This window comes from Chlamydotis macqueenii, chromosome 5, assembly GCF_036417535.1.
Source record: "Chlamydotis macqueenii isolate bChlMac1 chromosome 5, bChlMac1.mat, whole genome shotgun sequence".
Lineage (NCBI taxonomy): Eukaryota > Metazoa > Chordata > Aves > Otidiformes > Otididae > Chlamydotis > Chlamydotis macqueenii.
The window spans coordinates 43,988,504-44,000,433 of NC_141560.1; the positions used below are offsets into that span (position 1 = coordinate 43,988,504).

General features: G+C 46.7%; 1 protein-coding gene across 1 annotated transcript in view; it reads left to right on the top strand.

Moving 5' to 3' along the window:
- Nucleotides 1-11,345, top strand: part of CSTPP1 (centriolar satellite-associated tubulin polyglutamylase complex regulator 1) — a 75,897-nt gene extending 64,552 nt beyond the window's left edge. The window contains exons 5-9 of the mRNA XM_086748759.1: nt 2,042-2,127; nt 4,636-4,831; nt 5,893-6,002; nt 9,239-9,302; nt 9,773-11,345. Coding sequence (XP_086604885.1) covers nt 2,042-2,127; nt 4,636-4,831; nt 5,893-6,002; nt 9,239-9,302; nt 9,773-9,953 — 637 coding nt within the window. The 3' untranslated portion in view covers nt 9,954-11,345. The remainder of the gene's footprint in view (nt 1-2,041; nt 2,128-4,635; nt 4,832-5,892; nt 6,003-9,238; nt 9,303-9,772) is intronic.
- Nucleotides 11,346-11,930: the final 585 nt, after the last annotated feature.

Consider the following 11,930-nt stretch of genomic DNA (forward strand, 5'->3'; position numbering starts at 1 on the left):
CCCATTGCATTTCCAGTGCTTAAATAGTGGTTGGAAACACCAGTGGCTGAGCAGTATTGCCTGAGAGATGAAGATGCTCTGCCTGCCAGCTTCAAAGCCATTTCCTTGATGTGGCCACTGACAATCTCAGTAACATGCTTATTAGTGAGAATTAAGAACTGAAGCTACTGCTTCTTTAGACAGGAGGAGGAGGCGGCTTCTGGAACATAATAAATAAATCAGAAGCACTTTGACATCTTCAAAGGGTTTTGTTTTAAATACTGGCTTTTCTCCTGGGGACCCTCTTAGCCCCAGTCTTTCTTCTTCGAGATAATTAATTCAAGCTGCTCTGCATGTTTGATTTTGCCACAGTGAACAGAACTGGTCTGAGTGGCAGGGAAGTCTTGCAAGATCCTATAACTCTTCTAGGTCAGCCTCCCACACAGCTCCCTGGAGTCTTTTACATGAGACAGAACAGTGTTTCCCCAGCAATGTGTTTAGAGCGTTGATGCTGCAGGAGTTGTCTGTGGATTGCATTTGGCCCTGTGTTCAAAAGGGTCCTACAGGCTGACCCATACTTTGGCTATAATGAACTCATAATCCTTCTCATCTGACATGATGTGCCAGATACTGACTGTACAGGGTCAGTAGACCCGCACACAGCTGAAATGAAGTACCAACTACCTTTCTTTAGCATTATCCAAATACTTTGTTCTTTCCCATCAAAGCAGAGTAGTTCCTTCTGTTTTCCAGTCTGAGCTGTCATTGATCAGCCAAAGTCTGATCTTCCCTACTTCAGAGACTGACTGTTTCATCCTTAGGTAGTGGCAGTGACCAGAGCATTTGGTTTGTTTTCATTTTTATGAATATTTTTGCCCTAACTTACTTTTGAAATCCAGAGTTTTTTCATGAAATGAGGAGTTGGACTTTGCAATCACTTCTGCTTCATCTTTATGTCCTGTGGCTGATACTTTCCATATTCATGAAGTATGCTTCAAAACAGGGATGCATGTTGCTCACTACGTGCACCTGGGGCTTAGCAGAGAGAAAGAAGACATTATCCCTGGCCCAATAAGTCTTCTGTTTCAGTGAAATTTGACCTCCTAGTCAAAGGAGAGACATGATAGATATGAAAAGACACTGATTTGATCGTTGGGAAGGGAGGATATGATGTTCACAACGTGTAATTAGAAAGCTGATTGTTGGTGCAATGTTATTTCCTCTGTAGTCAAGTGGAGATTGTTTGAGTATAGATTGGGAATTAATAACTGTTGTTATCCTTACAAATCTGAAAATATCCTAGTTTAATGAACTCTGGTATACTCTTCAGCCAGGCCTGTTGTGAAAGGATGAGGGGTAATGGTTTTAAAGTAGAAGGAGGTAGATTCAGACTAGACATCATTTTAAAAAATTTTTACAATGAGGGTGGTGGAACACTGAAACAAGTCGCCCAGAGAGGTGGTGGATGCCCCAGCCCTGGAGACATTCAAGGCCAGGTTGGATGAGGCTCTGAGCAACCTGATCTGGTTGGAGATGTTTCTGCTCACTGCAGGGGAGTTGGGCTAGATGACCTTTGAAGGTCCCTTCCAACCCAAAATATTCTATGATTCTATACAGAGAAATAGCATAAGTCTCATTCTGCTTACACCAGTTTAATACTCCTGTAACTGTCTTGTCTGTGGCACTTTTTGTATAGCCTTGTGAGGCAGCCTTGCAGTTTTTATGCCAGTGTTTGTTCCATCATGTCCACGAGGCTTTGAATGCTTGACATCTGTGTCACATTGCTCTGTTCACACTGTAGCTGAAGTGTATGATAACATTGACATTCAGGATTTTCTCGCTGCATGTTCTTAAGTTGCCTTCATTTGATATTAGGGTGTCCACATCCATGTAGCAGTGGGTGTTCCTATTCCTCTCTCCTAACCTCTTATACTGGACCAAGCCACTAGCAATCCTCAGTTGCACGTAGCTCCCTAGCTGCACTTTCTCTAGATCTGGCGTTCCTGGTTACAGACTTTAGGTTTTTTGCAGATGCTAAACTTTTTCTCTCCTTTTATTCTAGGATTGTGCTAATGGATGATGCTATGGATTGCCTGATGTCTTTTTCTGATTTCCTCTTTGCTTTCCAGATCCAGTTCTACTACTCAGGTAAATGCTGGGAAGCTGCTGACTTCACCCACTAGTCTAGCCTTACAACTTTACCACTTCCCAATCCCTGCACTTTTTTGAAACTTGTAAGGATATGGTTTTTCACAGAAAATATATAGACAATAGAATCTACTAATGAAAGGCATCACTGATGCCAAGAGATTAGGAGGTTTCATAAGGAGGTTCCAAATTTTTGTGAATAATAAGATACCTGTAACTTTATGGCTTATGCATGTATTTGTCTTAGTCTTGAGACTTAAATTTCCAGCTTTATCCAGAGTATGCTAGCATCTAACAATTAACTTTTACCAGAATATTTTTTTTCCTTTCCTTAATACAGCATTTCTGCCTCTAAAGTATTGGTCCTTGCTGGAGACAGGATAAGAAAAGCCCACCAGTTGGTGCCTTGAAAGGAAAATAGACAGGGCAAACGGATACAATTCTTCCTCCTAATACTCACCCAACTGAGCTGGTTTCAGCTCAAGGAGTTTCAGAACTGGGTATAGTTTCCATGAGTTTAGGAACCCCCAGTGGACTGCTCTTCCAGGAACTTCTCCAGCCTCCCCTTGAAATCACGTACACTTGTAACCTCCACAACACCTTTTGGCAAGGAGTTGCACAGGTCTGACACCTGCCCTGTTAAGAACAACCTCTCTTCTTTGATTTGAGAGCCCTTAGTTGGAAGGCAAATCGAGCAGTTAATCCCCATCTACTTTTTTCATATTATTGGTCATTTATCATATTCTACTCCTCTCCCCCAGTTTGATTTTTAACTAGATGGGGTACTTCTTTTAAAATTCTTGACAAGAAAAGTACAAATCAAATAATATTCATTTGTGTGTGTGTATGTTTACATATGCTCACCCATACATATACCTCTGCAAAAATCCCCAGGTTATTTGTAAACTGAAGTTCAGGTGACAAGGGGGAGAAACTTGGATGAGCATTTAGGTGCTTGTTCCGTACAGGGAGACAGCTTTAAAATACATTGACCTGTTTGTCCTAGCCCCCCTAAAATGTGGTTGAGGAAAGGGAATCTCATTCAGGGAACTGCTTAAGTGGGCAAAAAGAGGGAAGCATTTCCTTTATTAAAGTTAGATATGCCCTAAGCACTGGAGACTGCTGGATGCCGCTTAATCATCTCCCAGCACAGAGCACTTTCTAAAGGCAACGTAAGCTCATGGATCTCTGTCCACTCACACTTATGTAGCTCCCTCTGATGGACATAGCTCACAATTGGCCTCGACCAGGCAAAAGGGGCCAGGTTTGGATACCAGGAGACAGCGGCAAGAAGCTGTGGTGGAGCATAGTCTGTGGTCACAGAGTAGACTTGGGTGGCCTGCTGCTCTCATCCAACCTGTCAGTTCCCATCTTTCTAGCAGTTAAGAGTCAACTGCTATCGCTAATATGAAAGTCTCTTTTTTTCAGTACTTTTCTGTGTATACTTCCCCTGTAATTCCTCTGTGCATATCACAACATTATCCATGACAGTTCATCAAAGAAAAACAGTTCAAAATGGTGATTTTTGGATTGGGCAGAATCAGGCTTGTCATGCCTTTAGCCAGGGACAGAAAATGTGTTTGGAAAGTTTTTATTTGATAAAACAAATATTTCCACTGAGCTGCAGAACCTCAGCACAGCCTCAGGGCCTGCTGACATCCTGCCTTTCCTCTCTACCCGCCTCACGCACAGCGTTACACTTCCATTCACTCAGGACTTTAATGCCACTGGAGTCTTCGCAAGCCCACCCTTGTGTACACACGCTCAAACATCCCATCTCTGTCCTGTTCACCCAGGCCCAGCACACACACGCAGCCTGTCGTACGCTCTCCCACCAACCCACACACATGCAAACCACTCCACATGGAATCTAGATTTGTAAACTGCTGACCACATCCATAAACAAACTTGTTTAAAATTAGATTCTTGCAGTAAACAGTGGGTAGTATGAGGAGCCTGGGGAGAGGCTTTCTGCCAACTCTAGCCCTGACCTGCCCTGGCCCTTCCTCTAGATCCCGTGTTATATTTACTTTGGAGCAGCACAGAGACAAGCCGGGATACGGCCTAGAGGCCTGACTAACTTGCTCCCTTTGCTCCTGTTGCAGTTCCATATAGTTTGTTCCCAACTTGGATGAGCTTAGATGGAGAAGGAAAACTTTTTAGACTTTGCTAACTGGTTTTGTATTTGACGTTAGCTTTCATGCTCCACTGTTTCATCGGTGTGCTAGCTAGCCTCTGTTCCCTGAAGAATCTTGTTCAGCCGAGTTGAGTGGCCTCTCATAATCATCGTGACAGGAAGAAGCCAGCAACTTATATGGAAATAGCTGTTTGTGCCTGCATAATATCTGATTGGAATATGCAGGATGCCGTAGTGTTGTGCTTGTTTCCTGTTGGTGCTACGTACAGCACAGAGCAGGGAATGACAGTTTAATCCCAGGTCTGGTAGGTCAGGAGGATGCTTTGCTGGTTATAGCCCTGAGTTTTAAGTCGCTTTCTGTTTTTTTTCAGAGTTCCTGGAAAGTGTGGCTGCCATTTATCAAGATCTACTGGCTGGTAAGAATCCAAATACTGTGATTGTGCCAACGTCATCCTCTGGGCAACATCGGCAGCGCCAACCCCCAAATGACTGCAGCCCACTTGATGGGGTAGAGGCATCTCTCTTCTACCAGTGCCTAGAGTCCTTGTGTGACAGATCAAAATACAGGTATGAACAGAGTTCAAAGCACAGATCTGAAGCTGTGTCTTTGGAGACCCTTTGTAAGGTTGGGGCTGTGAAGAAGTACAGGACTTTGAACAAGCTGTAACTCCCAAGTGGATCTTATTGGAGAAGTATGAAGGGCAAGATCATAACCAAACTGCTTTAACCAAAGGGGATAAACGATTTCATAGACCTAAGAAGCACAAGGTTTGAGCTGATTCTTGAAGTAATTAATTGATTTGGGTCTCTGCTTTCCTTCTTACCATCTGCATGTCCCGAGAGCTTCAGCTGGGAAGGATATTATGAAGCCATTTGGTAGGTCAAGCTCTGCACAGCACTGTGAGGGGAGCCATTCCCAGCCTTTCATCCAGTAGCTCAATAGTCAGCCAGGCTTTGGTAACCACCTTTGCTTGAGGGACCACCAGCCTACACCCACATCTCCCAGGGGTGCCACTACACCATAGACTGTTCAACACTTCCTCTTTATGAGGCAGTTTTATTTTGCATGAAATCCTTTAAGGAGTATTAGGCAAGAGCAAGTATCACTGTGATGTTATTGCTTAGAAGTCAGGGCTAGGGGTTAAGGTGAGTGTAAAAGAAGGGCACATGTCAGTTTAGTCCTGACCTAAATATTGTTTTCTGACAAATTTAGGCTATCATTGGAGAGGTTTTCCTGCCCCTTGGATGACTGTCGCTGATAAAAGGATGATGACAACGTAACAACCCTCATGAAAGTTTATCTATTCTAAAAGAAAGGATTTCCCACTTGATTTTTTAAAGAATATGCTAAGATTTGGCATGTGTATGAATCTAGGCTTTTCTTCCTGTCCTTGGAATGGAGGTAGGTAAGAGTGCTCCTAGGGATGTGCCCCAGCTCAATCTTGCTTAGCGAATGAGGAGCAGATGCAAAGCTAAATAAGCAAGCTGGAAGCTATTTGTTTTAGACTGAGTGAGGGCAACTTGACAGTGTTAAACCATGTAAAAGGGCTTATTTCTCCGGTTTGAGCTGGATCTTGGAAAAAGAAAAATTAAAAGACAAGATGACCTCTTTGTCTCTCTTTTCCTAGCTGTCCACCTTCTGCTCTTGTGAAAGAAATGTTGAGTAGTGCACAGAGACTCACCTTCTATGGATTCCTTATGGCACTTGCAAAGGATCAGGGGATCAATAGAGCCCTAGGTAAGACTCCTATGAGTGTTACAGCTCTAGAGTTTCAGTCATTCTGCATTACTGTGAAATTTCCTCTGTAGTTATGCCCCAGATTTTATACCATCAGGAAGAGAGTGAGGGAAAGTTTTTCATCTTTTTGTTGATGAATTAAACTTTAAAAACATAACACTGCCTTACTGTCTGCTTGAAGTGTCTTCAACCCTAAAATTAGATATGAAGTGCTGCCCTAAGATAGCAATGTTTTACCTCTTCAATAGCTGATCATTTTAGCAGAGCTGTCATTTTAACATGTTTGGCTATACAGGTTGGACAGAGGTGGCCAAGAGACAGGTAAGGTGGCTGACTGCTCTGGATGGTAATGAATTTAAGTCCCATCCTATGTTTTAGCCCTTCATTCTCCCACAGATTGTAAGTGACTGCTCTCATCCGCAAGAAAAGGAGGCACACCTAATGGGAAAAGCTCTGCTGCCTCCTTGGCTCAAAGACTTAAAGCCCAGTCTTTCCCACCTCTTCCCCATCTTCCCCCAAGGCAATGTGATCTCACTAGTATATTAATCTGTGGCCTACTGAAAATCTGGTGGTGTCATAAAACACAAACTGCTACAAAATTCTGTACCAGACTGCTCTGGAAACCAGAGGGGTTACCAAGCAGTATCTCATTGCTTGTTTCTATGTCATGCTGGTCAATATTGTTGTACAACAGGGAGGCAAAGTGTTGCATGGACAAAGGACAGTATGTAATCCATACATAATTCAGACTCCCAATTAGATATTGCCCCCATATGCCTTGCTTGTGCTCTTTCTTCTTTTGCAAAGAGGAACAGAAGTGGCTTTTTGTGTTTGACAAGGCTGTATCCAGGAGGTACGTTTAAACGTGTGGAGGCCCAAACACTCACCTCCACTTGGCAAATCATCTGGCCAGTGAGAGCAGGCTATTTCTATCTTTGGGTAGGTATCCTCTCCCACTGCTTCTAGGCTTGAGTATCTGCCAGTCCCGGTATTACAAAGACAATCCTCAGTGAAAAGGTGTACCTTGCCTGAGGACTTGTTCTTTTGCACAGGTGTGTGTCATAGTAGAGTAAAAGTGTCCCCTCCCTGGCTGAGCCCCTTCTTACAGCAAACCATTTAAGCTGCTAATGCTGCTCTGGGGCAGGGCTGCTTATGCAGCAAGATGGAGATTATATATCAAAGGTGCATGAATACAGCCCTGCAATCCCCTCGGCAAACAGGCTTAGGAAGCAGTGTATTCACTGGGGAAGGTGATGCCTGGATTGCACCAAGCAAAATCTTTCTACGAAATCCACTTCCAGTCAAGTGCAAAAACAGATGGGCGGGGAAAAAAATCCTGCCCACAGCTTCCATTGTGCCATCTACAAAGTGTGTGGGGTTTCGTTTCCATTAATGTGGGCTCATCCCCTGGCCCTCTGCCAGCCTCCTGCTGAGGCCTCTCTCAGAGGAGGGGCAGCAGCCACAAGTCTGACAGGTGCTCACATCTTGGCAAGGAAAGGAGGATTCTTTTCCTGGTGTCTTTTAATCTCTCCTGAAGGGTGATTTCAATAGTCTTTGGTCTATAGTGAATCACAAGTTCCCCAAAGCCCTTCAGCAAGAGCAGTTTCAGGCAAAGGAGCTTTCAGTCAGGATGCTTGTCTTCTCTCTGGTCTCACAAAGCCAGTACCCCTCCTTGAGGAACAGGGGTAGGGATCAGAGTGGCTCATTCAGGCTGGGGCAGCGCTGATGATTTTGTCAGGCAGACTGGAATCTGCAGCCTAACTCCAGTGCCACTGTTGATTCATGAATCCTTTAAGTGTTATTTACTGACTCTCACAAGTAATTCTTATGCCCTAGAGACCTCACTGTGCATTCTACAAATGCTGAAACAAGTTAAGCTTTAGCTGCTTCTTATTTTAATTAAGGCCATGAAAGGGAGCAGACTAGGGCACTTCTCTGGAGCTCCTGACACTCTGAGTTGTGGTGGTAGGCTTTCCTGTTCATTTGCAGGAGGGGAAGACCAGAACTGGAAGAAGTGGCAGAGGTAGTTCTGGTCTAAAGTGCTTCTAATTTTTAGGCAGTAATTGATATGTTTTTGATGACTGCTGCCAGCTTGCCTCCAGCCCCTCCTTCAGGAGCAAGGTGCCAGGGCCAGAAATCAGATTTTTTGTCCCCAAAGTGAATACAGAGCCCCTTCTCAAAGATACTGAATGTAGCACTTGGGTCTCCTGAAAAAGAAGAGCACTTCTCACTGCACTGTTGCTACAGATTTCCAGGTCTATTTTTCCTGGTGTGCAGTGGCACTATCCAGGCTGGTAGGCAATTCCTGTCATCTCTGTGCCTGCTGATCACACCCTCCCATGACCCCTGTACAAGGTGGAGTTTGTTACTGAATTAGGAAAGAGGGCTTTCCTGAGAGTCCCATCTTCCTTTCTGGGCTCTTCCTAAGGTGCCGGTGTCCTTTCAGAGAATGGCAAGGATGATCAACCAGCTGTTCCAGTCCTGAACTACACCATGTCCTTCATGCTGAATAGGGTTTCAAACATGAAAAGGAGCATGCTGACTTATACTGAGAGAGGGTACCCAATTACCAGCCCAGCCTTTCACACTCTCACCCAGACAGCAAGGAATCCTAGAGCACAGTCCATCCACACTTACTCCTGTAGACTTCATGTGCACCAGAGTCAGGCCTGACTTTCCTGAATTGCAAGGAAAGCAATGGTATTGCATCTGTGGGGAGTTTTGATCCCCAAGCTCAGTGCACCACAAGAGAGGCAGGTGGCACAGAAGTATACATCTCCTTGGGTGGTATAGCACACGCTTCAAGTTGTGGCAGAGGCAACAACATATCTATTGCTCTGATAGGATCTGGGACTGGTGACTATATAAGGCAACTAGCAGAGCTGACAGATTATCTGTCATCTCCCTGACAGTCAGTACTCATTAGTTTTGTATAGTGAATGGAAACTGCCAATCCTTAGGGCTCTTTAAGTAGTCTGAGAAGTGAGAGTACTAAGAGTGCCTCCCGTTTAGTCTGAGCTCAGCCACAGCCTATGTGAAGGACACAGAATATGGAACATCATTCTTTATCTGTCCATGATCCTCAACATTCAGTGTCTGTTTCTCTAATAGGTATAAGGAGGAGTCTCCTCTGTCGTGCAGGACAGATTTTGGATGCTGATATGGCTTGAGCGCTTTTCTTTAAGAATTAATAACCTAACTCTGCTCTGATACTTTCCTTCGGGTTTTTTTTCCAGGGGCTTTGCCAGATAAAGGAGACTTGTTTCTGGACCCTGCCATGGATCAGGAACTTGAGAAATTGTAAGTGGAGTTGCCTAAAGTAGAAGGTAAAGCAACAGATTAAAGGAAGCATGCTAAGGAAGACTTTAGTAAAGTACTGTCCCTATTTGTTTGCTCTATTATGAAACAATAGAGGAGCTAACAGAGCAGCCTGAGCAGAGTGGGCCTCTTTCTTTGGGGTGCCTCAAAGAGGGATCTAGAGGAAGCAGCAGTCTCTAATGAACAAGGAAATTTTGTTTGGATGGTGAAAACTAGGAGTGTTGGAGGAGACAGGCTCAGCCCAGAAGAAAGATCTGTTTAAACAGGAAGAAAAATTCACACACTGAGTCTGGTAGGTACTAGTGCAAGGTGGTCCCACCCTGTGCCATGAACATCTTTGCATCCTTGAGCTAGTTGTGAATAAGTCCTCCCAGATTCACTCCAAAACTGCTACAGGAAAGGTTTGAGATGATAAGTTAGGCTGCCTAGCATTTGTCTTTTTTCTCTTTCAGGGTAGCTCAGGTTTCAGGGCTTTCCGTCTCTGGTCGCACCAGCTCCAGTGGGGAGACAGCTAATTTTCCTGTCCGTAATTCACCCAGGATTAACTCTCCCTGGAAACCTCTACACCATCGGCGAAAAATGGATGCTGAGAGTGAAGGCTCCAATGAAGAGACAGACTCCTCTGAAAACTGAAGGTTGTGAGGGTGGGCACCATTCCCATCTTGCGTTTCCCCAGAACCCACGGAGGGAACAGCCTCACCTCCCAGAGCATCTGCTCCGACGGTGGGTTCTGTCCACATCACCAGTGTGTGTGTGGCTGTGCCAGTTCCGGTTGCCAGGTCCACCCGTCTCTTCCCAGGAAGAACTCTTGCCTTTTTCCTAGCTCCAAATTCGTGCGGGAACAGCTCCCCCGCAGAAGCTATTTCCAGCTGCGGAGTTGTGCTACCCTCTGCTGGCACGCCAGCCAAACCAGCAGGCGCTAGCTCTGCCTCCCCTTGGAAAGAGCCGGGTGTTCTCTCGCCGGGGCTCTCCCTCACGGTTCAGCAGGTGCTGGCGCAGTGGGAGGGCTAGCGCAGGCTGCTTGCCAGTGTTTTGTGGTGTGGCTGTGTTCGGGCTCGGCCTAGGCGGCACAGGGGATAAATTGCCAGCAGCAGCTCTTCGCTTGTGCTCCATTGTAATTACTCCTGGTAAAGCCGCACCTGCATATGATCAAACGTAGAGAAAGTTCCTAGAAAAGAAGGGCTTAGATATTGCCATGCCACCTGTCTCTGCTTCCTTCTCCATGTGCCCAAGACTTGCCAAAGCAAATAAATAAGCTAGAATGCAGTAAGTACTGCATAGTGCTGTCTGACTCCTCTGCTGTACTGAGTTCCCTTCTGTGAGGCCTCCCATTGCTCCAACAGCTCGGTAAGGTCCTTTGGAGAAGCAAGCTTCAGAAGGAGAAGTTGGAGGAGAGAGAGAGTCTTTAAGTTCCTTGGCCACAGGTGGTGTGGCTTGCAAACGTATAGCGCATCTGCTGGGGCTGGGTGGGCAGAAGCACTAAGGGAGGAGGAAGCAGTTATCAAAGATGTCCCAGGTATTTTTTTTTTTTTTAAATATTGGCATTGCTGTAGTGTCACAGAGTGGCCCTTACAACTACAGAAAGCAGTAATGTCTCATTGCGCTAACAGTAACTGACACAGTTTGGCTTCCACAGCCCTGAAAATTTTTTGTCTAGCTCAGCTCCTCTGCCTCAGCTTGCATGGACTAGTGGTTTGGTTTTTTTTTTTTCCCCTCCCTCCTGGGGAACTTTAGTTTCTATTGATTCTTTTCGTAAAATGCTGCAGCATGGGCTACTGCCTGCTCGTAGCCCAGAGCTCACGGCAGCCCTGCGCTGAGTGGATCCAACCCATGCTGGCGCTGTTTCAAGCCTCATCCCGTAACTGCTGCTGAGTCTGCACCACAGCCCCACCTGCGGAGGCAGGGGAGGGGTTACTTACTTATTGTAAGTTATTTTATTTATTAACGTGCTGGCTAACTGCGCTTTCTCTCCCGGTCAGTGAGTGACTGGGACAGCCCGGCAATAAAGCACGCCGCCTAAGGCCACCGCTGCGTCTGGGGTGTTCTGGGCTGCCGCGGCCCCTCCTCAGGCCGCTGCCGGGGGTCACGGCCCTGGGCGCGCTACCTGGCGGGCACGGGCAAGGCGCGAGCCCTGCTCGCCAGCCTCGGACGCGGAACGCGGAGGCGCGCCCCCCAAAGGGTTCCCGCACTGCGCCTGCGCAGGGGCAGCTCCCCCCGCCCCGGGGTACGGCTTCCGGGGCAGATGGCCGCCTCGCGGCACGGGCGCGCTGCGTCCCCGCGCGCCGTTCTCTGAGCGCCCCGGCGGCGCGCGGGCCGTTACGGCGCAGCCGCAGCGCGGTAAAGCTACGGGAAGGCCCAGCCGTTACCCCCGCCCCCGCCGCCTCCAGCGCCCGGTGCGGGGGGGACATCTGCGTCCAGCAGCACCGTAACCCTTCCTCCCCTGGCCCCGCCGGCGGAACAGGAGCAGCGCCAGCCTGCTGACAGCCGCAGAGAAGCTTCTTCCTGGTAACAGTTAGTGTGAAACCAGCCCTTCTCCCCTACTTCTTACTGCCGCGTCCTCAACCCCAGCGCCCAGGGAAGAGAAAAAACACACTCTTGTTAAAACCACGG